This window comes from Chiroxiphia lanceolata, chromosome Z, assembly GCF_009829145.1.
Source record: "Chiroxiphia lanceolata isolate bChiLan1 chromosome Z, bChiLan1.pri, whole genome shotgun sequence".
Classification (NCBI taxonomy): domain Eukaryota; kingdom Metazoa; phylum Chordata; class Aves; order Passeriformes; family Pipridae; genus Chiroxiphia; species Chiroxiphia lanceolata.
The window spans coordinates 4558232-4584488 of NC_045671.1; the positions used below are offsets into that span (position 1 = coordinate 4558232).

The 26257-nt window shown below is 40.7% G+C and overlaps 1 protein-coding gene and 1 long non-coding RNA gene across 2 annotated transcripts in view; one reads left to right on the top strand and one right to left on the bottom strand.

The window, feature by feature from the left end:
* The window catches only part of PIK3C3 (phosphatidylinositol 3-kinase catalytic subunit type 3), a 66643-nt gene extending 59077 nt beyond the window's left edge, over positions 1 to 7566 (bottom strand). Inside the window, exons 1-4 of the mRNA XM_032675189.1 lie at positions 7427 to 7566; positions 5208 to 5396; positions 4531 to 4674; positions 2358 to 2487 (exon numbers count right to left, since the gene is read on the bottom strand). Of these exons, the coding sequence (XP_032531080.1) occupies positions 2358 to 2487; positions 4531 to 4674; positions 5208 to 5396; positions 7427 to 7494 (531 nt within the window). The 5' untranslated portion in view covers positions 7495 to 7566. The remainder of the gene's footprint in view (positions 1 to 2357; positions 2488 to 4530; positions 4675 to 5207; positions 5397 to 7426) is intronic.
* LOC116780338 lies at positions 7565 to 15817 on the top strand. The gene is made up of 3 exons (XR_004354426.1): positions 7565 to 7683; positions 10135 to 10312; positions 15021 to 15817. It is a non-coding gene; the product is annotated as an uncharacterized LOC116780338 (long non-coding RNA).
* The last annotated feature ends 10440 nt before the right edge of the window (positions 15818 to 26257 follow it).

Below are 26257 nucleotides of genomic sequence, written 5' to 3' on the forward strand. Positions count from 1 at the left end.
AAAAATGTTATTTAGATAACTTGGTCACAAATTCTTAGTTCATTTTCTTGTTCACTGCACTAGAGAATAAAGAAAAAAAAGTAATTTTGTATGTTTTAGAAGAAAATCATTAGTATCTTAAACCTCTAAGCCTCCCTTATAGAGGAAAAAAGTCATAATACAGCAATTAATTAGGTCTGCATACAAGACCCAGGAGATCTGTAGGCATATATGTACACATGAAGAACTGTTCTCTTGGATTAATATTTAAAGCTTAAAATAAGAGAGAAGGTAGTGCATTCCCTTCAGGGAAAGAACTACTCATCATCTCCTACTAAATAAGAGGCATTCCTTTAGATAGTGTCTCAACATTATTATTGTTTAATTTCATTCAGCCAGCAGAAGGTGTGAGGGAAATGAATGGATCAGAAAGAACTTAAGAGTAGTTTTAGTTTAAGCAGAATAAATTAACACACCACTCATGGGAGGGATATCTTAATGTCATTAATATTTGAGCATGGTAAGGTACTCCACACTCTTCTCATTAATATTCCTTAGTACACAAAAAAATCTGCATTCACAATGCCTCCAGGATGCCAAGCCATGGCTTTTTCATCAGTAGCAATTTTACCAGCAAGATTCACGTGTTTTGTAAGAGCACAACGGTATGCTGCCTCAACATGAAAAGGGAGACTTGCCATAGTACCAATTATTCAAGGTAAAAGGATGCAACTCCTTCACCAGCCAGTCACTGATTTTATAAAAATTCCCTGTAATAATAAATACCACATACAGACATGAACTAAGAGCATGTCCAGAAAAAAGTTATCTTTTAGATGGAGAAAAGGTCCTTCAACAATCTCTTCTCAAGAGTTACTTGTTTTCCTCTTACCTATATTTAAATATACCTTTACACAGAATAGCATGAGGAGGCATTCAGCAACTGATGAGTAAGTCCTAGAAAAACTGAAGCTGATTGTGCTCAAACAATGGCTATTTAGGAATGTCACATCACAAGAACCTCCTCTGTGGTGTAAACAGCTGTGCAAATGAAAAATCCCACAGACACACCACCCAAAAACCCTACTCATTTCGTTGGCATCTGATGGTAAAATGTTTTTATAAAAGACCACAACAAAATACCAGTGAGAACACTCTCATCTTTCAGAAATTAGTATCTCCCAAAACAGCTTTCAGAAGAAAAGAATGGGGGCAGTGATGTTATCAGCTTTTTGTTAGCCATTAACTACAACTCTCAGATGGGATGTGAAAGAAGAATTCCCTCCTATTGTTCAGAGGCTTTGAGAAAAAGAATAGGCTACAGCAGAACCAGCTATTTTAAGACCGAAATAGTCCACATTATTTGTGCTTCTTGAGCTAGAGAGTATAAATAAGAAAGAGCTAAGGTTTGCTTAACAGAACTAACATGGAAGGGAAGGCCTACACTGTAAAACCCTTTCTCAGAAACCCACTTCATACATCATGTAACCATTTGATGAACTGTAAGCAAGCCCTGATATTTAGTGCCTCTCTACAAAGATTCTGCAGGCCAGAGGGGATTTATTCTACTATGATCAAGTGGCTTTAATGAGTTTTCCATTATAAATTCTATGTGAACTAATAAAAGACAGACCCTAGATGAAAGTTAATTTATTGCTGTGATAAATGTCTAGATGAGAAAGTGAATGCATTTATGGCACTGGACTTATTTTCAGTGGAAGTTGTACAAAGGTGAGGATGAAAACTAAGAGACCAAGACTAAGAAGAAAGCTCAGAGAGCAAGTGGATTGAGTGGTTTGCAAAGTTTGAGGTAATCTTACCTAAATAATCAAGAGATCAGCTAGCAAAACATTTCAATAACTAACGTTTTCTGATCAATTGCAGCAGTAGTTTTGATGGCAAGAATATACTCTGTCATCAAAAGCTCGGAGAATAAAATACTAATATAAATACATATTCATGACCTGAAATGAATATGTATTTATATATTCAAGTTCTTTCTAATGTAGAGGTATGTCACACACATGTAAACACCACATCAGACAGCTTTAAAGCTGAAAGATGGCTTCAGAAAGAAACTAGAGTGTCCTCACAAGTTACTGGTAAGGGATGTTCTTACTAAATCTGATGGAATTCGGATGTTAAGCTGTTGCAACAGAATGCTCTGTGTAATAGAAGTTACTCGTATGCCCCCTTTCAAAAAACACTTCAGAGCATGATCTAGTTCGCTCCTTCATATAAATCCTGTGAAATACCCAAACAACCAAAGGAAGGGAGCCTTCACATGAGAAAACAGAATGGGCAGCCTGTCTTCCTTTCACTCCAGTGAAGTGCAAGTGTGTCACATACATTTTAAAAGTTACTTGCTATTCCATTACCTTTGCTAAGCGGCTCATTTGATCTTCAGAGACTGTGCTGCTGGTTCTCCCAGGAGTTTTGGTGGGCTCTGAGCCATCAGCTTCCACGTTGGGCCAGACTTTCAAGTCATGCATTCCTTGTCGAAACATCCTGCAGGGAAAATGCGGAATCACTTCAGTAAATTCAAAGTAATGCAGCTGTCAGGAATCAAAATACATCAGCAGCTGCTACAAAATGAAGCAGCTTGCTTTGCCAAAACTACAAAAGTTCATAACTGAACTCTACTGCAAAAGTGACTTGCACCTTGTGCCCCCTACAGCCTTCATTTTACTGGCACAAAGAGTTTAGAAGAAATATTAAGCCTGAGATAATTTATTTGGCAAGTGGAAGATAAATGGGTAATTCCCAAAGTCAGTGGGGTGGTACAAACACAAACTGAGGACAGAGCTCAACCTTCGTAGCTTTATTATTTGTAATGAAGCAGAAAGTATTCCTCTTGATGTGCAAATTATAATAGTAACTTTAGGTCTGCCAAACCCCCAAAAACATCAACTAAAAAGCTACCTAAGTTTCATTTGAAGGTCAACTGACATAAAGCAGCCTTCTGAGCTGCCAAATAAAAAAAACACACGAAGAAAAAAAAAAGTCACAACCATCCACACACCATTTTCTCCATCTATGCTTGAAATTGAATTGATAATTGAAAGTGTGCAGTGAACAGAACTTTGCAGGGTAATCGACCACGTCTTCTCTCTGCAAAACCCTGCTTCCCTTGCATATTTGTGCTGATCCACCTATAAAAGACGCTCCAAGAAATCAAGTGCATTACCTTTGCCATAGCTGATCACTTAACTCTAACAACTTCAGGTAAATACAACTGAAACGAACACCTTAAAAAGTCAACCCTTAAAAATGAGAAATAACAATGAGAAGGACCGTCTGACCTTAAATTTACACATCACTTCATGGAATGCAACTACCAAGGTTTCCATTTACAATCTACAAAATTCAAAAGTTTTTTAGTGCTGTCTCTCCATCTATTTCCTCCAGGTCCAACATGCTGCAAATAAGATTTATAAATTTACTTTACTTCTACCTTTTTCCATGTGCTGTGCTCTACCAGCAGTCTTTGGGGTACAGTCCATTTTACTCAGTACAATTTTCTGCCCTAAGACTATGTCAATCATTTTTGTCAAAGCAGTATCCTCAATGATAGAGATACAATCTCTCCCTCTACAATCACTTTCGGCATTCAAGCATCATTAGAACAGCTTTCCTAATGCTAATCCAAACTTCTCCTGCACTTCAGTTTAACCTTATTATTTTTTATCCACTGGTTAAAACAGGCTATTTTTTCCCATTTTCCAACATTATGTACTTACTAGGAAAGTGTTCCCACTCTTTTTTTCACTTCATTAGTCTTTACACCTCCTCCCTCACACCTGTTTGCTAAATACTCCCAGTATGATACAGACTCCCAGAAGTCAGAAACTTGCTTAAAGGCAGTTGTATAGAAGGGAACATATCCCAGCTGAGTGGATGGGAAAAGGATACAACAGCATCCCTTGTTGCATATATTTGTAAACTGTTCATGTCACATTTTACAGGAACACTACAATGCTGAACTATCCAAAATTTAACATTCACTCTAAACCACAAAAAGTATCAGCGCCTCGTAATTTTTCTCAAACAACATCCTATTTTTTAAGTCTCCTCTGCACTCAGTCAAGATCCTTTTGAGGTATCCTCTATTGGACCATAGAATATTACCTTTGAAAACCCCCTGATTTACTGAGTGATATTTTATTCCCTATAAACATTACATTAGCCACCCAATTGCAAGCCAGCTAAATCAATCATTTTAAGTAATCAGTACTGGCATCCAGGCGTTGCAAAAGTATAGATATGAAGTGATTTCAGCATTTGCTACCTTTAAATCCAAACCTGTAGATCTCAAAAAAAGCCTAAATTTTGGTGTTACGCAGAAGAAGAGTTCATTCACACCATGCTGTAGCATGAATGAAATTAGAGTCAGGAACAAATAGAGTAAATAATCTACGTATCTGATTTTTCAAACATGTAATTGTTAACCTGGTTTAGGAAAGATTTAAAAATGTCTCTCTCATAACCACTGCTACCTTACTACTCACAAGCAAGCTTCAAAAGTGCACCACAGAAGCAAAAGCAGTTTACCCATATTTCCCAAAGAGCGAGACCGTTGTTCCTCCCACAGGAACTGCTTTACCAGGGCCATACACATCCCAGATGGTCAGAGCCACCTGTGCATTGCGAGGCAAGTCTGGATACTTCACAGGCAGCTTCAGCCACTCATTCCAGCTGCAGAGAAACACTTTTTATTAGTCATAAAGCTTTAGAATTCAAGTTACTCTGTATTAGTTTACGCAACCCAAATTCTCTTCAGAATATGAATTTCCAAGGGCAGAAGGACTATTTTCCTGCAGGCTTTAAGTATTCAAATACTTGTCTTCAGCATGACTAAAAGGCAAGAGACAAAAAGAAAAATAGTCTGGCTTGATGACTAAGTGACAAGGCTGTCAGGAAACAGTACGAAAATGTGCTAGTCCGGGCCTCAGTAGTCACTTAGATAGTAAAACATGCCCAGGTAATAATTTTAAAAACAACAAAGTAACAACAAAAGTAACAATTTTATCACTTACCTATTACACCAAAATATTGGTATTGTGCTGTCAGGGTAACACTAACCAATACAGACACTTGAAAAAACGTAATTCATTTGAAGAAGACAACAGAAAACAAATCTTTCTGACGGAAATAAAAACCATATATATATCTATCCATACTACTTGATGCCCCAGCAACTAAGAGGAAATAAAAGGTAAGTCACTTACTTCCATCTAGTGCTGAAAGCCTTGTAGGAAGTTCTAACTGGAAGAGCAAGAGGTTTCCCCTCTGCAAACACCTGACAAGTTACATACAAGTCAGAGCAGGTATCTTGATACAGTCCTGAGAACTTCAGCATCGGATCTTCTAAGAGAGCTTTGTAACTCTTCTGTTCTCTTTTCCCTTCCAGACTTCCTCTACGGGAGGAACAGAGAAGAAAAAAGAGAAAGAGAAAACATAGATAAATCAGAATTTGTTTTATCCATAGTAGAAATGCTATTGTAGTTCCACAGCTCATATTTAGATTGCCCAGTACTAAAGCTATTCTCACTTTGCATTACTTGCTGGTAGTGAAATCTAGATACCAGAGAGGAACAGAACGCATTGTTATTCTGATTTAGAGGTGGGAGAGAAAAGCAGGGCAAGAATTACTTGTTTGCCTTTTCAATGGAGATAACTTCTCCTAGTACAACCTGCAGATTCTCAAATTAGGAACCTTAAACAGGGCAACAATGAATGCCATATGCTGCTATTATCAACAAACCAAACTAAACATCAGATTACATGCACTCAAAACACTATTTGGAAAAAACAAACCTCCAAACCAGCAATGGTAAGTAAATCTTAATTTTTAAGATTTATGAAATGTATCATTGGCTTTGTATGTCAGTCATCTCTCAAATTAACAATAGAACAAATTTCAATTAAGCAGACTGTCAAAAAAAAAACTTGCAGCACTTTGCACAATGTTACTGTTAAGACAGAATTTCTTAGGCTTCAGCTAGACCACGATGAAAACAATCAAACACATTAAACATCTGACAGTGGATGCACATGTTAAAACAAAAACGGAATTGTTGCGGTGGTGACAGGAAAACACGTAAGATCAACCTTCCAGCAAAGAGAGATCTATCTGTACCACAAAAACACTTCAGAGCAAATGAACAAGCTACTTGCAAGAAACTAGCACTGCACATTCCAGGATGAGATAGAGTCCAATGCAAAATAAAATAAAAAATGCTAATTTAATTTTGTTTGGTGGAATGAAACAGCAAAGAGGACACATGTATCTGACTCAGGTATCACAGATAGGCTGGGTTGAAAAGGAACTTAAAGATCATCTTGTTCCAAACCCCTGCCATGAGCAGGGACATCTTCCACTACTATCACCTGTTCAGAAGTTAATAACTTCTGAATAACCTTCTCAAAGTTCATTTGCCAGAAAAGTGTAATGTACTTTAATGTATCACCATCAGGCACGCTACATTTTAGAGCCAGCTACATCCCTCCTGCACAACTGTAAACATCCCATTGCTGTGATGCAGAAAAGTGACTTAAAAAATGGTAAATACACCAGTGAACGATAATTCCAGCTTCAAAGGAAGTCCTTCCACATATGCAGCTGGGAACATATGCTGCTGCAGCACTTGGACCTTCCAATAAAAAACCTGGCTAAGAGCATCTTGCTTTCATGGGAGAATGGGAAGAAACAGGAAGGGTGTCACCAGTTTGTGTCCTTCCCGTATCACCGAGGATCAAGCTGTGGCACTGTGGTGGCCTTACAGCAGGTGAGAGGAACTTACACAAGAGACAGAGTAAGGCTGTGCACAAAGGCCTGGAGTGACAGGACAAGGGGAAATGGCTTCAAACTGAGACAGAGAATAGGTTTAGATGAGATATGAGGAAAAAATTCTTCTCTGTGAGGGTGGTGAGACTCTGGCACAGGTTGCCCAGTGAAGATGTGGCTGCCCCATCCCTGGCAGTGTCCAAGGCCAGGCTGGATGGGATCTGGAGCAATCTGGGCTAGTGGAAGGTGTCCCTGCCCAGGGCAGCGGGGGGGGGGGGGGGGGTGCGGAGTGTGGGACTGGATGAGCTTTAACGTGCCTTCCAACACAAACCATCCTGCGATTCTATGACACCGGCAGGTGAAAAGTTACCAGACTGCACTGGCAACCAATCTTTGCCTCAGAGGACCTGAGCACACAGATATCTGAGTTCGCAGCCCTGCTCCAGTTCGGCCCCTCGCCCGCCCCGTCCCGTCTCCTCCCCGGAGAGCGGCACCCGCAGCCCCCGGTGTCGTGAGGGATACGGGGCCGGGCCAGCACTGCCCGCAGCCGGGCACCGCCGGACTCCGGGGTCAGCGCACCCTTACAGGGGCGGGCGGCCCGGCCTCCCCCCACGGCGGCAGCGGCCGCTCCCCAGCAGAGCCGCGGCGGCGGTCACTCACATCTTGAGCTGCACGTTGATGTCCAGGTCGCAGCTGTACACATAATAAAGCCTCTCGGTCTCGCCCATGGCCGCCGCTCCCCCTCAGCACCCGCGGGCAGCACCGCTCCCCACTCCGAGCATGCGCCGCCGCCGCCATCTTGAGTAAGGGAGGAAGGAGCGGCACCGGCCCTTTACCAAAATGGCCGCCGGGCCGTGGCGCACCCTCCCCCGCGGCCCCCAGCGCAACAAGGGGGGAGCCTCCAGAAGGGCGGTGAGGTGAGAGCGAGCACGGGGTGTGCAGGACGGCTCGTGTGCAGCCTGCGGGCGGGGAGGGTTAGAGCAATTTAGCAGCCTCACAGAATCAAAGAATGTGCTGAGTTGGAAGGGAGTCACAAGGATCATGCCGTCTTACTCTTTCCGCTGCACAGGGCACCCCAAGAATCACACCACGTGCCTGAGAGCGTTGTCCAAACGCTTCTTAAACTCTGGCAGGCTTGGTGCTGTGACCACTGCCCTGGGGAGCCAGTTCCTGCACACATCCACCCTCTCAGTGAAAAACCTTTTCCTGATACCGAACACGAACCTCTCCTGTCTGAGCTTCATGCTGTCCCCTCGAGTCCTGCCACTGGTGATAAAAGTGAAGAGATCAGTACCTGCCCCTCTGATTCCCCTCGTGAGGATGTTGAAGATCACAATGAGGTTTCCCCTCAGTCTTCTCCAGGCTGAGCAGACCAAGTGCCCTCAGCCACTCCTCACACAGGTTCCTCTCAAGGCTCTTCTCACCATCCTTGTGGCCTCCTTCAGACAGCCATAGAATGGTTTGGGTTGGAAGGACCTTTAAGCTCATCTCATTCTGCCCCCTGCCACTGGCAGGACACCTTCCACTATCCCAGGTTGCTCCAAGCCCCGTCCAACCTGTCCTTGAGCGCTTCCAGGGATGAGGCAGCCACATCTCTGGGCAGCCTGTGCCAGGGCCTCACCCCCCTCACAAGGAAGAATTTTTTCTTCTTCTCTCTGAAGGACACCAAGCAGAAATGACTGTGCCCTTCTGCCACCAGAGGACAGGTTGATCGCTGAATTCATCGTGATTATTTTGTTATCACTATGCTGACTTTGGGATGATTTTTTCTCATTTTTTAAAATTTTTTTCCTGAAATCTCATCTATCATCAGCAGTAGGTGATCAGCAATCAGCACTTAACAGAAAATATGGTAAAATGTAAGTACAGAATGCATCTGCATCTGACACAGGCAACCAGAAACCACCAACTTACATACTGTAAATACTCATATGATTTTAAAAAATCTTTAATGTTTTGAGTATTAATACAGGTTGTGGGCATCTTTAAGTGACAAAAATATAGATGTTGTGTACTAGTAGTTATAGTAGTTATAGTAGTTATTGCTATCCTACACTTATTCTGTCAACATAGGCAAAGCAGCTGACACTGACAAAGAGGAGTTTTGTGGTTTATGTTCCACCATAGCTGCTGAAATTCTCAACATTGATAAACAAAAGTATAGAAAGTGCTGTTTTGCTGTAGCTCATTGAACTTAGAGCATGATTGGTCCTGAGGAAGCATGCAGACAAAGGTGCTCTCTCCCAGCACAGCTCTTACTAAAAACAGAGATAATTGTCACTTGGAACCACCATGTTCTCTTCCATTTTCACAGCAAGAATGAGTTAATGGGTGGCTGTGGAAGGACATGTTAGCTAATCCTGTTCTCTTACAAACCAGTAGCTCTGAAGGAAGAGACCAAGACAGGGGAGGAATGCTTCTTTTTAGGAAAGAAGGACTTTTTCACCTCAAAACTGTTTTTTTCCCATCAGGTTCTATGACCAGGTAGTCTTTTCTTCCTTTTTTCTCCAAAACAATTAGGAAACTAGAGAAGACCACGACCCAGAACCATATATCACTAAAATGAAGTCTTTGCTTTCTAGCACTGCCTCACTGGTACATATCATGAGACCAAAACGTAACTGAAACATAATTAAATTAACAAATTCCTTTACACACAAAAAGTGATCTTTTACCCAGCTTTTTCTTTCTGAATTTGTCGCTTTTTGATCACATTTACGGTTTCAGCAGCCCTGGCAGCTACCATTCATTTATTGCCTGCCTCATACTTTTTGTTGATTTCTGTTTGCTTGTTAGTTTCATTTCTGCCCATTTTTTTTACATAAAATCTCTGCCTTCCGTAACAAAAATAGATAAGCATATTGTTCTTCCTGGATGTGGAGAAAAAGAAAAACATAAAACTGTAAAAATTTAAAAGACAAATCAATCTCACAGCTTTAAAGCTATCTCTGCGTGTACACAAACAGTTGAGTACCATGATATGCATGTTCCTATTTTGGCATTATTTTTTCTCAGGAAAAATTAGATTATTTTTCAAATAATCGAATGATTAGTATCAGTTAAACAGTCTCACAGTCTGTCTCTCCAGTACAGACATTTTTAGATCATTGTTGAACTTTTGTTTATTTATCAGAGAAAAAAAACCTGAGGAAAAAAATTACAGAAGTCGGCATTAAAAAAAGTTTTTGAAGTAGTTTATTTCCTAACTTTTTCAGATTCCAGTGTGCCTAACTAGATAGGTAAATTAGGTGAAGGAAAAGAAGAGAAAAATGTTTAGAAAGACATTTTTGACAATAAAATTGAGGAAAGATGCTATTTCAATCAGAAATATCACTTTATACCACTGTCTCATATTAATAACGTTACAGTTATAGGTTATCAGATACTGCCATAGATGCAGATAGAAAGAGTATTTTTCACCTGAAGGATACTGAGGCACTTGGAAAAGGCAGTGATGAGCATACTGTACATGTCTGGGAGTCGTCGCCTATGCTGCTGACGCAGACCCTGCCGGAGGTGACGGGTGTCTGAGCAGGAACAGTGTCTGTAAGTGCCACAAACCTACAGCACAGGAAAGCTGAATGGGGCCCTTTGGTACAGAGCTACTGCCACTTCTGTCTGTCCTTCAGGGCACTCAGCATTTATGGCATCGTCTGTACTGATGAAAATAGCCACCGTGGGCTGTTGCCCCTGAGTCAGATAGTTTGTGTGTCACACCTGCCCTTTCTTGACTTGGCCCCTGCAGACTGTTCCATCCACATCCCAACTGCAATAATATTTGGTCTGTCTCTTCTCTAAGCTTCAGTGACCACTCCTGTGCCCAAAAGACATGACTGCTTATATGTGTGTTTTGCAGCTCAAAGTGTAGTGTCAGACGTTGTGAGGTTCTAGCACAAGTTACCCAGAGAAGTTGTGGATGCCCCATCCTTGGAAGCATTCAAGGCCAGTCTGGATGTGGTTTGGAGCAACCTGGTTTAGTGGAAGGTCCTGTGCATGACAGGGTGTTAGAACATGGTGACCTTTAACATCCCTACCAACCCAAACCATTCTGTGATTCTATGATTTTATGATATAAGGGTTGTTTGGCTGCCTGCAGGAAGTTCTTTATAGTGTCACATCTAGGCTTGGCATGAGGGCACTTTGTGGTGTTTGAGTGTTTCTGTTTCTGGCCCACTGAAGTAGGGCAGAATTATTCCTACTGTTGGGTGTCAAACAAGGCTGTTGCTGATCTGTAGCTCTTCCATAAGCAAACTCTCCTGGAAACTCTTGGGTTTCTTCTTTAAGGAGACTAATTGTTATATTCCAAAAGGAAGACCCGGAGTGAACTAGCGTGAACACTGTAGAGGCAACTGCATACATGTGATAGCAAGAACAAGTTCTGGAAGTGAACCAGAGTGTCAAGAGTGCTGATGCTGCAAGTGCATTGTGAAGCAAATTCTGACCTTTGTCATGCCAGCAGGAGAAGGGGCATCTGTCCCTTCTGTACTTTGGGTGAAATTGAAAGCAATGTGAGGGACTAATAGGCCTTGGTCACCTGCTTATGGCCCAGGACCCCATTTCAAGGAGTTCTGTGTCCCAGCAGGGCCATAGAAATCAGTCTTGTGCTCCACCCCAACCCTGCCTGGTTCAGGTATGGACTCCACTGAGCCAATTCCCACTCCTGGACTAATGACCCATCCCCATGGAGATCCCTGATGCCCAGGTCTGGACCTGACCTGGCTGCCCCACAGGTCTTCCTGCTTTCTGTCAGTGGGACAGGCTCTGGCTTTCTGCCACAGCACAGCCCAGCCACATGTTCCTGTAGTGACCTAGCATTTACCTGAGTGCCTGATCTTGAAACACCAATTTAACTTAACACATGTGAGCATTTACATTGTCTTTAAGAGCAAAGTATACAAAGAGGAATCTATTTTTTTCTCATGAAGACTATCAGTAACTGGTTAGCTACACCTAGATTTAGTTATTTGCTAATATCATGCCATTCTTGTCATTGGAAAACATATAGCAAGCAGGAGATTGACATTTTTCATTGCTTTCCTCATGCGTTAAAATCTCCCCCGTCCCTTTCTGGTTTTCAGTCTGATAGTTTGTCAGGTCTCAGAAGTCTGGTGAGGTGAAGCATCGAGGAGCAATAGAGAGGTCTGCTACTGACACGATTCTCTTTGGAGGGAATGGAGCTATTTTTCTTGTTTTGAAGCAAAACTATCACTTGCAGTTCATTTTCGATTGATAGCCACAGAGAAATATGTAACCTCTCAATCCTACCAAGAACTATATACCATCTTCCAGAGGACAACACTGATTCCTTGTACACCATCTATTTTCTACCAGTGGGACTACCACGATACACAAGAGGACTGATCAGTTCATATGTTCAACCAGGGCCCATGTTCTTGGTGAAGATTTTCAGCCAAGTTGCTCTGTTGTCAGACTTGTTTTATCTTTTCTGAGTGTGGACATCTGTCCACTAAAAACTGGACTGAGACAACTAGGAACTATACATAACCCTTAGTACATCTGTCAGACGATAATGACTTTCGGTCACTAATGAACTGGAACAAAACTGACTTGGCAACTGCCTTTTTCCCTCTAGTAATATCCTGAGAAAGACTTTACACGCTGGATGTACAGTGGAGAGAGTTTCTGCTATTTGGATACCACTGCGATGGCCGGGTTTTCAGAACCACAGTGGAGAGGTGTTTAACTCGTGGTTGTTGTATTTCCTTTAAAAATGGATAAGAATGGAGTTTTAGAAAAGAACACACCTTTCTGTTCCTCAAATATATGTTTTATATTTATTTATAACGGCATTAAAAGGTCACTGATTCTTATACTGCAGATACTGAATGATATTAAGTGTCCACAAAAAACAGTTATTTTGCAGTTAAATTCAAACCTTGTAGTATCATTTGGATCTAAAAACTGATTGTTCTCACAGTTCTAACCTTGGAACAAAGTTGTCCTTGTAATGTGCTGATTAGAAACCACCTTCTTTATTTTGACGAAACCACAAGAGTCTCACCTTGCTCCTGGGGCATTTGTCATGCCAGTCAGTCAGCCCCTCCCTCAGTTGCCACTGATAGAATTTAAAAATCACAAAATCTTTTAGGTTGGAAAAGAGCTTTTTAAGATTCTCAAGTCCAGCCCTTCCCCCAGCACTGCCAAGCCCTCCACTAACCCATGTCCCCAAGTACCACATATACATGTCTTTAAAATCTCTCCAGGCATAATCATATGGTGGATAAGATGGTCATTCTGGTTGGCCATACAACTCAGAATTCTCCATGGAACAGGTAGACATGAACAGGTGTATTATTAAAGGAATTCTTAATAATATTGAAGTATTTGTTCTAATCCATTAAAACAAGGTATGATTTTACGTTTTTTGTGCTCAGTACACTCAGATTTCATCCCATCAGCTAAATACGAAGCGCTGGACTTCTTGCAATGTTTAATTTGCATTGAAATGACAACAAAGCTGTGGACTTCCCTTTTGTTGTAGAATCAGCCTCTGCAATAACCCCCTTTGGAGGAGTCCCTGAACTCATTCAACTCTGTATAGCTTGAACTCAATAAAGTTGCACTAGGGAAGAGTTTGGTCCATTAACTTTAGTTTTCTAGTGCTGTTTAGTCAATAAGCCATATAATTCCCAAAACAAAGAAGGAGAAGGAAGAATAATAATAATAGGAAACATGAAATGTCAACACAACCTGTTCAGAAGGAAAAAAAAAAAAAAAGCTAAATCAAAATAAGAATACTGAGGCAGGTCATCACTTAGGGAAAATCAGTGTAATTCCAGTGAAATCAAGTAAATTATATTAGATTACCCCAGATGAAGACCTGGTATGTAATTTTAGTTTTTTCAGTTCTTTCTTTCCCTCCCCCCATCGTAAAATTTGTTTTAAAAAAAAAACCCTGGTCTGCCAGATTTTGCAAGTTCAGTAGTCTGTTAACTGAGTAAGTAAAGATATTATGAAAGCAATAAGTGCTGAAACATCACACATGCAGTACCTATCTCCAGCCAGTCCAATTTTATGCCTAAGGAGACTGGCAGAGTTCCTGCTGCGATTCAAATCTTATGTCAAATTTATAAACTTGTTTGCTCCATTCTCCTCTCCTATCCCTGTGCCCCATCAATCAGAGCTCATACCTGAACAAAAGGCCGATCCATCATTAAGGAGGCAGGTTGCAGCCAAATGTAAATTTACACTTAAAAAAAAAAAAGAAAAAGAAGGAGTAATACTCAAGCTGCAGGGCAGGGTCACCCTCTGACCTTAGGCAATCTGCCTCTCAATCTGCAGAACAGAGGCTAAAATAATGTGTCCGCGGAACAAGCAGTAAACTTTCCTGCTTCTACCTTTTTGAAGATTCTTGGAGTTGCTGCGTCTGCCGGCTGACACTCTGTCTGACTTTTAAAATATGAAAATCTCCTCCATATGCATTGAGCTCAGTTTTCTGCTTAGCATTTCAAGAGCCCTAAGGACCTTCAGGGAAAAAAAAAACATATTCTGAATTTTCAATTTTGATGACAATTTGCTTTCCCTACAGGATGTGCAGAAACACCTTGAAAAACTTGTCAGCTGCACTAAAGGAAATGTTCCTTGCCATGGGAATGAGGGCACATCACTTTCAACTAACTTAGGGAAAACAAGTTTGACTCTGCACCCCATGCTTCTGCAAAGTAGCTGAACATCTCTTTTAGGTTGTTCTAAATAAGAAGCAACAATAATAACAACTTAAAGAAAATAACAAACATAAAAAGCACGAACATAAGTTCTGACCATACAGGAAAGACGAAATTTATTCCATCCATCCATCCATCCATCCATCCATCCATCCATCCATCCATCCATCCATCCAGTTACAGTCCATCCATCACTCTGTCCATCTGGTTACAGAAGACTATTTTCATAGCTTCCTAGTCCAAATAAGGATTCAGGCCATAAAAAAAAATTGTTAATTTCTTTAAAACTAAATTGTTATGTTGGGATACATAATTTTACGTTGTCTGGGCTGGCTTCCCCTTGCATTGGAGTCAAGGTAAGGCAACAGTAACATTCAAGAGCAATATAATCACACCTACCTTCAATAACTGTGTGAGGTCAGGGTGTACCACCACTTGCAGTCCTGTTTTTCTCAAAAAATTGACTTACATGACCTACTTGTATTAAGCCCTGTTTCTATAAGCTAATTTTAAATGGGGTGAATCCCCTCCCTTAGCTGAGATAAATGCATTTTCTCTGTAACCTCCAGATCCCTGAATGGCACACTGGAAGTGTTAATTCTCTAAGCATCAAACACATCCAACTTTTTCAAGATGTGTTGAATTTTGTATCTTCTGTGCCCCAGATGAGAGATGATGGACTACAGGTAATATAAAGTTCAATGTTTCCTGGTCCAAATGAGATTAAGGACAAAACCCATTATTGACCCGAAAGGGTTCAGGTACAAGTTATAGACATTCTTATTCAGAAAACACAGAGGTTACAGAATTCCAGATGAAATCGCTGGATTTCAGTAGTCTGGATGCTCAGTATTCAGCCTGGATCAGCTCGCTCCTGACAGATGAACCACAAACCAGGAACAGGGGTGATAAGCCTTGATTTCAGGGCTTGTGTTCCATCCATTAGACAGAACTTATCTTTAATGTTAAACTCCTGGGTTTAGAGACTGGACCGATGGCAGTTGTTTGTTTTGTTTGGGGTTTTTATTTTTTGTTTTTCGGGTTTTTTTACATTACCAGTATTTCCGTGTTCTACATGGACTACACAAAATTGTTTGAATTCTAACATCATTTAATATTTCTGCTGCTAATCCTAGTTTAGCCATGACACAGACAAATCTGGTATTAAGCAAAGAAGTTGTTGCATAAACACGGTAAATGCTGCCTCTTTTCCTTTTAGTGGACTTAGAAATTCACACCAGAGCAGTTAGTTAGAATATGCAATTTATACTGCAGACTATTTAAATGTTTTAAAATGGAAGTGTTCATTACAAAGGCCTTTGCTAACCTTTTATGCAGCGTGAGATGCAAATAAAGCAGTGGCTGATAAAGGGAGACATGTAAATGAATATGTATGTTTGCATAAGCTGTATTTCTTTGCTGTTGTGGAACAAATTCTCTTAGTTCCATCCGCTGTTGATTTCAGTGTGGTTATGAACATGCAGCTGAGGCCAGGATAAATCCATCCATCCACCTATTGACTGATCAAACCGTATTTTTGATTACAGATCCCATTTCCATGTAGAAGTGAAGCAGGCCTTGTTCTCGAGGGCAGGCTCTGCAGCATCACCACTGCAGCACCGTGACAAGATTTGGGTATGCACCTCACTCTGGTGGGTGCTCATGTTGGGCACAAAGGGAAAGGAGCCCCACGTGCCTCTGCAAAATCCCAAGGACTAGTTAGGCACCAGCTTTTATAAATTTGTTATTTCCTTTTAAAAAGCGTTTAATAAATAGTAGTGCTATGCTTTAAAAAAGCAAGTTGAAAATTCGTAATCGATTTTGTCATTCTTGCTTTTCTTTCTTATTGGTAGGAAAAAATTACTCACTTTTCTCCCACCCTCTGATAAGACTAGGCTTTTGCACTCTATTAACCCCAGGGGCTAAAAGATAGACTGTTTTCTAACAGGTGAATTAGTGCTAGATAGCATTACCACAAATGCCAAGTCATTAAACATGTAATTGGATTTTTTTTTTTTTTTTGCTATCTTAACTTTTCTACATTATAAAGGATCTTTACAAATTAATGACAGAATATGAAGCTGCCCTGAGAGCTATTTGCCCATTAAAAACAGGCATGAAAAACTCCTATCCCCATCACATGGAGAACTATCCCACCAATTTCCAATTACTTCTGCCACTGACAGTTCACTGGACTGTTAAGTTATATTCTGCACCATGCTGCTTAATGTGGTTAAGTCAGGCAGGTATTTGCTGCTCTTCTTTTTTTCTTTATTCTTATTTCTATTTTTTTTCCCTGATTGTGAAGCAATTAAGCTATGTCACTAATGAAAAAGCAGAATTTTAGTACTATAAAGGCACAGTTAATTTAAAGATTGATCCCTAGCAATAACTGAATAAATCCTCACAGCATCATGGTCCAAAAATGTTTCTGGAAGTTTATTCAGGACCTCCAGTAAAAGCCTCCTATGTCATTCACAAATATCCCAAGGCAAGAAGCCTTAGTAAGAAGCTAAAGAATGAACTTCTGTGTCAAGTAATGAGAACGATAATATTAATGTTAATGGTAATAAGAAGGAGAAGGATACACTGTGTTGTTTTTTTTTTTTTCATTTGATGGAAACTTTGAACTGAAAATGCAGTAAAAGATTAATAAATATCAGTTATGTCAAGAGCTGAAAACAAACAAACAAACAAACAAATCTAAGGCTTTAGAAGCTTTGAGATGTGGAAATCTAAGTGACAATATGTGTTAGCTTTGTTGTTAGGTAATCAAGTCTTTAAGCAGAGGTATTAGAGGTATCGCTGGGAACTGAAAGGCATTTGCTGTCTGTAGGTTGGTGATTAAGTAACACACAATTCAGAAAATTGTTATATTGAATTTCTATGAGCTAAGTGGGAATATTTATTAATTAAAAAGTAGTCCATCTCAGCATGGTCAAGGGTGAAATAGCCACAGTGTAAATGGACTTTATAAAAATATTGCGTCGGATGTGGATCTTTCCTTCAGGTTGCTGATAAGATCTCTTTTCAACCAATTCTCTGATATCATTCAAAAGCTTTGGACGAATTTTAACTAATCCATTTCTGATGTAAATAGATCATCAGTAATCATTGAGATAGGGGGAGAAACCTGGGCTTTATAGAAGTTGTGTGGTGTCTGCAAATCATTAAAGTGATGCAACTAAATGGAAGGCAAGTACAGGAGTTTTCTGTCAGGATCTTGCAGGCACTAATGGCCACAAAAAGAGAAATCCAAAATGGAGTGTCTACAGAGAAGGACTACTAAAATTATCAAGGGAACACAGAACCTATTTTATGTGGAGAGATTGAAAGAGACTGGACTTTTAAAGCAAAAGGGGCAACGTCAAGGCAGGAAAATAATATTATTACTGTATAATTACCTCTCCTTGTAGGAACAAATGATACTCAAATTAAAGAAAAACAGTGAGAAATGCAGATAGGTGCAGATAAATTGCACATCTGGGTGGAGGTGTCCTCTGGACAGAGAGGGCTGGAAGCATTCTCACATGCCACTTTGAAGCATCCTCTTTGAACGTCACTGTGTTCTGGAGTATCTCCTTTGTCACATATACTCCACATGTATTTTTCAGTATGTCCTAATAGGTGTCATTTTTATAATTCCAAACTCCACTAAGTCTTTCAAGCAGATTCATGCTGGGATATTGCTGGATAAGGTGATGTTTGTACTGGAAACAGCAACTCATGCCATACTGGCCAGATTTACAGAATGTTCCATTTGCCAGACTTTTTTCCATCTTCAGCTCTCTCACTGTAGTTCGTTTTGATATTTTCAAAATTTGCCTTGACTGTCTGAATCTGAGGATTTAATTTGGCTTACCCAACTAAACAGAAAAAATAACCAATACATTTTCTTCTCTTGCTGCTTTTCCCTTCCTTGTATGCTGTTCCCACTCCTTTGGTTTCAGGGATCTGCAGCCAGAGGTTTGAGTTCAGGTATTCCTTCATTTTTTAATCTTGTGATTATTTACACTAGTGTGATTACACTATGGAATATATTACTAAACCAAGGGGAGATGATTTAACAACCCTTTTCAGGGTTTGGTATGATTTACCAAGGCTAATCATTTCAGAGATGAAATGAAGAATTACTGTTTTAAATACCCATGCTCCGTTCAGGCACTCCATTGCTACTCTGCAGAGCTGTATACAAATAATATAATTTAATAACGAGTGGAAAACATCCTGCTCCAACCTGTAAATTAGTAGCTGAAATGTACTCTTGAGCAGACAGCCAGCGCCTGGGCCGGTTCACACCTGGTATCACTTCAGGGCTTTTGTGAAACTCAGGCAGGCCGCAGGCTTTGTGCTGGGGTTTTGAGCAAAGCTATTTTCACTCTGCAATGAGCAAGTGCAGTCATATGTTTCAATAAGGGACTTATCTGTTAGCATGTGAAAATGTTACTGCTAATTTTACACCTTGAAAACAAATCAGAGTTTCACAGTTTGAAAGCAGAAACCAACCAGCTATAAACCGTCAGATTGACTGTGATCTCGGAATTGAATAGGTCTATTTGTTCTAACAAACAGTTAGGCCATTAAATTGCAAAGCCTTCCAGTGTTTGTCCAGGTAAATAAGGACACATCCAAATTGATTATCTGTTGTTCAGAGGTAATGATACGTTATAAACTATTCACTCTGGGTAACGTAACAGAAATGTGCTGTAGCCCATGGATGTACCATATCTTCCTGTGTAAGAACAGGGTCTCCCCACTAGTTTAGTTTAAGGTCTCCACATCCCACCTTCCTGCCCCCAGCCCTGCAGAGAAAATACATTTGCCTGATAAAACAAACATGTACGTTTTTCTTGCTTAATGAACATATATGGTGCTGCTGCTTCTGCTGATGGGGATTCCTCAGAAATCTGCTTGTGGGTACATCTGCAACTCACAGAAAAAGACTTCAGGGACATTAAGTTTGATCCTGTTCTTTTCAGTGTCATTATACTCATTTGAAAAAAGAATATCTGTCATCGCAGACATCAGATCCACTGGCTGCCCAGCAATAAATCTTGTGCTCATGTCAAAATGTCTCCAGCGGAATTTCTAGGATGAAAATTCACAGCTCAACATTAGGCAGCAATTTATGATATATGATACAAGCTGCATGAGTAGTATTCTTACAGGAAAAGGGGGGAATCTCTAAATTTTTTCAAATGGAAAGTAGTTAAATGATGCTATTCTCAGGAACTTTATTGACTTTTTAGAGTGTCATAATAAGAATTCTTCTCATGCACATATTCCTGATATCTCCAGACTTAGATTATGGCTACACACAGATCTGGCTGGAAATCTCCTGTGTGGAGGAGAGGAAATAAGCAGCTAAGACTGAGAACCAGGAACAGAAACATTTTCCATCAGCAACAGGACCTTCTTTATGGGATCCTGCTCCATCACTTGTGACAAACACCAAATTGAATGTTTGTGGGGACAAACTCAGAGAGGGTAATAACCCGTGCTGAGGCAGTGTGAGAATGATAAATGTTTTATTGTCTTTATTTTTCTCACATCACTTGCCAGTTAGACTTACAAGGTGAAATTAGTAACCTTCTGTGGTGGAATTTGTCTTGCCAAATTTTAGCTGACTGAAGTATTGAGTGGGATATTGTGTGTAAGTAAAACACTTGAATTTAGACACCTGGGGATGTTTATGCCCAGGCTGGTGTTCAGGTTGTCCTTGTAGCCGGTAAGGAGCCAGTGAGGGCTGCTGGAGGCTCCTGGGGAGTTACTGGGGCAGTCCTGGAGCCTGCAGTTGGGTGAGCAGCATCATCCCCTCGCTCCACGTGCTGCCCTGACAGCTCTGCCTTGCACATAAAGCCTGAGCACACCAGGACGCAACTTATCATACCTGATTTTGGGCCCTTTGAGCTGCTGTTGTTCCCTCCAGCCCTGATCAGGCAGAGGAGAGGTCTCCTGAGGGCTCTTCCATAAGGAGCATGACCAATGCTGGACATCGACGGCGAGGAACTGAATCATGGTCCAGGGGCCCCATCTGACCTGCATCGATGAGCAACCTTCATAATCGGGGGCAAGACAGGTGCCTTAAGCAACATTTTCATGTACCCTGTCATAAACACCTATTTCAGAATGGGACAAAATCTAATTTCTCCTAAACAATTGTTTGAAGGGGACTGACATTCAGAGCCTTGTACTGGAAGAGAATCACATAGATTTGGTGGAGAAGAGGAGGTCACCTCTCCCTGTTCGTGGTGTAACTTTGCTGAGCAACACCAGGGTACATTTAACCAATGTCCACTGAAATAGAAAGCAGGATAACTGATCGAACAAGCAAACCAGGCTTATCTCTCAGTGATCACATAACAGATGGCAAGCAATATGGAAAGGGGAACACACAAAGAGAGATATTAATTTAAAACAGGCAGATAGATGGAGCAATACTTTCAAAAGTAATAAATGGCTCAAATTGAAGGCCAATTCTCAAATGAATATTCGGAGACATATGGGTCGGGGTCTCAGTGGAAAAAAATTACCTAAATATGGTAATGCAGGATCATGGTTTGACATTTATCTTCTGTATGTAAAAGAAAAAAAGACACAGCTACATTTTTCTTGAGCCCTTTTTTCTCTGAAGTTGCTTGCAGTGGGACTGAAACAAGGTGGGTAAAAAGACATGAAGATTTTATGTTCTTTTAAAAAAGGGGAGGAATAATAAGTGGAAGAGTGTTGCTTTTTATTGCATTTCAGAATTTGCTAGTTCAGCTCTAAAAGATACAGGAATCTGAATCTGAAGATCCTCCAACAATAGAAATGCAAATATATTTGTAACCACTAGATGGTACTTAAAGAACAGGGTTGAAATGAGCTGCTCTGCTGTGAGATGTGTAGTGAGGGTGCCTGTGTCAGAGGCTTAGCAAAGTCGAGGCTGGTTTTATTTTCTCCATATCCAGTAGAAAGGGAAAAAAAAAATTAAAAAAAAAATGTTAAAAAAAAAAAAAAAAAGAAAAAGTGAAACTAAATCTCTTCTGTGCCTCTTCTGACTTAAAAAGAAAAATGGACATGGCAAAAGTGTTCCTGATTAGATTGGTACAAAAAGATGATGCATTCTTTCTGGATGAATCAGGAGATATGAGGTTCTGTCACTCTTTAGATATAGACTTGAAATACTAAGCTTAAATTTATAGCCTCTTGAATGAGCCACAGGACTCTGTTTACTCATAGAGTAGAATTGGGTGCAGTTCCAGCAGTTCTTCTGTGTGATCAGTTACTTTATCACCTTGATCATTTCAGAAGATACAATAACTCTCTTTTTTAATACGTCCTACTACAGTAGATTCTTTATCAACCTGCTTTGGATTTAATCACACTTCTGGGTCAGGAATCCTCTTCTCATCTGTCTCTTTCACATGCATGCAAACACATGCCTGCATAGGCATAAATACCTGTGTGTTACTTTTTGACTTTTTGCAATTTTTACATTTTCTGGAGGAAGGGCTGGGAGAGATAGGGAGCAGGTCTAGAGAAACGACAGCTCAATTGCAGCAGTTCTCTTTTTCCACTTCTAGTTTCCAGAAACAACAATCTATTTCACAAGGTAATGAGGGGAGGAATTTCCAGCCATGGGAATGATGTTGTGGTGGGTGCCTGGAAATTTGAGAATGTACCTTCTTGCCTGCAGATTTTGGACTTTCAGCATTAACTGACTTCATAGCATTGACTCAAACCTGTTGTTCACTTTGTGCTGGGTAACCTCTCCCATTCCATCCCAGGCACAATAGTTTAATCTGGTGCTTTAGTTTGGCTTCATTCCCCCAAATTTTTTTAGAGCAGAGAGTAGCACCGGAGAGGTCAGTGAGATTTTCCAGGAAATTGTGAATAACAAATATCTCTTGGATTCCTCCTGACGAACACCCTGCTGTGCAACTGGGAGCATTTCTTCCTGACCTCTCCTGCCTATAAGCTGTCCCTGGAGGTTTGCAGATCGATACTGTTGCTTAATGTACATGGAAAGGTTAGGCTGATTCTTATTCTCTGGAAAAAAAAAAATTACCACTAGGTCTTTTCTAAAAGTATCTCAAACGATTTATCTCTGAAGTATTCTGTGCCATTGAGCTCTGAAACCTCTAAATATTTGTTTGGTATCTCTGATTATCCAACTAAAAAAAAAAGGCAAACAGAAACAATCCTGTAATATCTTTATACAACAGTAAATAACATTAAGGTTGAAAAGGTGCATCTAAAAATGTTATGTGGTTTTAAATGATACAGAGAGTTAGTAGGGAAAGACTTTGTTACCTAGGCCTAACTTTTTTGTAGGAAAGGTGAGTCTCTGTATGTTGCTTCACATTTCTTTGCTTGTCCATGACAAGCCTCATCACAGAAAACCAACAGCTTTGGGCCTGACCTAAAGCTCCTTGAGCACAGGACAAGTTCTCCCAGAGGACAAAGTCTATTCATTAGTCTCATGGTAGCCCCTGTGAGCAGGAACATTTTTCACAAAAACCAAGTCTCAGGAATGGCTGTAGCATTGATCTCGTCACTGAGATTTGCTCTTGCATAATGGCTTTGCACCAGTGGGTTTGGCTTTGGTAATAAGACCTTGTGTGAAATCTCTGAATGTGAGTTTTACCCTGCAGTTCCTCAGTTTGACCAGCTGCTGGCCGGGAGTTACTTATTTTCTAGGATGAAGGTTGTTCAAAAGTAAACTTCTGGGCAGTTTTTATTTTGTTCCCTCTTGTTTTATAAAAATGCACCCCAACATCTTTAGAAGTCACACACTGCTAATGTCTGTTGGCCAGGTGTGTCCTATAACATCAAGGGGGGTCAAGGAGCAGAACCTGACATAAGCATGCCTCAGAACTCTTTGCCCTTCACTTGGTAACATCTATTTTATTAGTTGCAACTTGCCTCCCAGTCCCTGAAATTCCTTTCAAATATTTGTTCCAGAGCTGCACTGCTCCTAGCTCAGCCATGGAATTATTTGCCATTTCTTTTTCTGAGATAAAATCCTATCTGTTCCTGTCTGCCTGCTGCTCCATCTGTCTGCCTGATCTGCTGCTTCATAATCTGGAAGGGAATACCTTTTGGGTTGTTTCATATATATCTTGTAACCACTACAGAGCTTTGCTTGAAGGGGCCAAACTCATCTGTGATGGTGAAACTTCACTGACCGCAGGTAGTTTTAAGGAATGAATCAGATCTTCCCTTGGGACCACTGCAGATACAAAATGTGTACCTTTGTGTATGAACAGTCCGAGGTGGGGAAGGGAATCAAAGGTAAGGTTTTGCAGAGACTCTTCCAGGACAATAGTAAATCATACACTTGCTGCTGCACTGCATAGAATGCGCTAAAGGAGAGCAAGAAAAATGAAGGAATGTGCAATTCTGCCCACTTCAGCAGTTAGGCTTTTGTTGGAACACTCTTAAGCAATTACAAAGCTGCCAGGACTGTGTTTAATTAGATATATAAGTATTCATACAAAAATAAAACTCAAGCAACACTTACATCATGCCTACAAGGTGTTATTGTTCCATTTATTTTTTACAGATGGACATTTTGTCAGGACGAAACTTGCCAAGTGTTGGGAGAGAGAGAGAGAATGAGAGAGAAGGAAGAGGGATGTGGTGAAAAGAAATATGGATGCTACAGGAAAAATGACAGCGTTTGTATTTCAGAGAAGCAAGCAAAGTAGAGTACACATGTGACAAGGAAGTGTGACTCGAGTTCCCTACTTCAGGCTTCACTGAAATTGCCCAGTACTTACAGGAAAACAGATGACAGAGTAATTAGAGATGGTGCACATAATTTATTATCCATGGTCTTGAACTTCCTGTAGCTGATTGGAATGACCAGATGATTTTTACTAGTAGACAAGCAGAGAGGGAAAGGGGAGGAACATAGCTAAGTAAAAATAATAATTCTTTGTTTGCCTAGAATCATAGAATGATTTGGGTTGGAAGGGACCTCAAAGATCATCTAGTTCCAATTCCCTGGCATAAGCAGGGATGCCACCCTGTAGATCAGGTTTCTGATTCAATGAATCCTGAATCTTTAAACCCCAAAAGACAAAAAAAACATTCCTGCAGATGTTCAGGTGAAGGGAGACACAGCCAGCCAGCACCTGTGACTCTGCTGCTCTTTCTGGGACAGGATTTGCACACCCAGGAAAGTATGGGATTGCTTTTGCTCCCAGTGGAAGAAGAGTCCAGCTGTCTACAATGTCATGAGCACACTAAGTCTTGGCCTACAGGTCAGGCGGGTTCCTGAAAGGCTGTGTCCCCATAGGGTTGTACAGGATGATGAATTCTGCCTAGTGGAAAAGCTGGCACAAGGTTTGATCCTGGGCTTTCTTTGGCATTAGTGAGACTAGTGAAAAACTTGCATATAGCCAATATGTTAGACTGTCATTAGCATGAGGCAGGATATTCAGGGACAAAGTGGTGCAGTATATAGTTTATATCCTCTTGGTTAACTTGTGTCAGAAACACGGGTGCATTCACATAGAGTGATATTTTCTGAAATGTTACTGTGCTGCATGAGGCAGCCAAGACGTGTCCTTTTCAGCTACTGGTAATGCAAAGTATTTTGAGTTCACTAGACAAAACATTTTTTAATGGCACTCAAATCCATCAAGTACTGTCTGGAAATCATATCCACCTAACTGTGCCATTGTTGTGGGAGTTTTCTTTTGCCCTGGGAGGGGGACCAGTTCTGTTACTGCAACTCACTATTTGCAGCCTCAAGAGATGCACTTGCAGGTGCCATGAGTCTGTGATGACTCTGAGGCACAGAACTTAATACTTAGACTCAGTAAGGGAGGGGTTTTGGTCTAAATGCTGGAGTCCTGGCCTGAGTGCCATTGCAAAGGAAGATGATTACCCCAAACTGATATGGTCTGTATGTGAGGCTTTCCCATAAATTTACATGTGCTTCATTTCCCCCCATTATTATTACACTATAAGAGTGTAAACCTACAAAGGAAGGGGATATTTTGACAGCAGGGGAAAATGTCCACATTGTGACCTGGGCATGAGGCTTTCTCAGTCTTTAGAAGGGAGAAATAAGAGAGGTTAAGATGAAGTAACACATGGATTTTTCTTTCACTCCCTAAATCTGTGGCTATAGTTTTCAGAGAGGCTAAAGGAATTAAGTATGCATTTCTTTTTCAAGTGAAGAGTCCAAATCTCAGACCTAAGCCTAGAAGGTAAATGTTTCACTTGCTGTATTTTAGCCTTGGAACCGATCACATGTTGAGTTTATACAAATCCCTTTATTACCTTTATTACCATGGTATTCATTATCCTAGTAACAGACTGTTATGTTAACTTACAAAGAGAAAAAATTGGGGACATCCATAAGCTCCTACATAGAAAGACTGATGAGGAAACAACTTGATGTTGGGTGTGCTTTCTGTGTTTTCCTTAGACTGTCTCAGGTGGTGGCTGCAGAATGAAAATGCTCCACTGATAAACACTTGTGAATGGTGGGGGAAAGACACTATCATTTCAGGTGCAAATCTGATAGCTTCCCATGAGGATTGAGGGAGAGGATTAGTTACCTTCTCCACACTCCTCTCATACCTCCATGCACCCCCCAACTTCAGGATCTATATCCGAACCCTCCATCTGAACCAAAAGGCTTTATCTGTCCCTTAGTGAAACATCTTTTATTTGCCAACTTGTTTTTCCCACAGACTCCCGCTCCCTTTTGTGTTTGCGCTAATGTTCTGAATGTCTACACCGCGTAGCCGATGATTATTTGTGAGACAGAGTGAGTTAATGCAGATTTGCAAGCTGTTCCCATTTG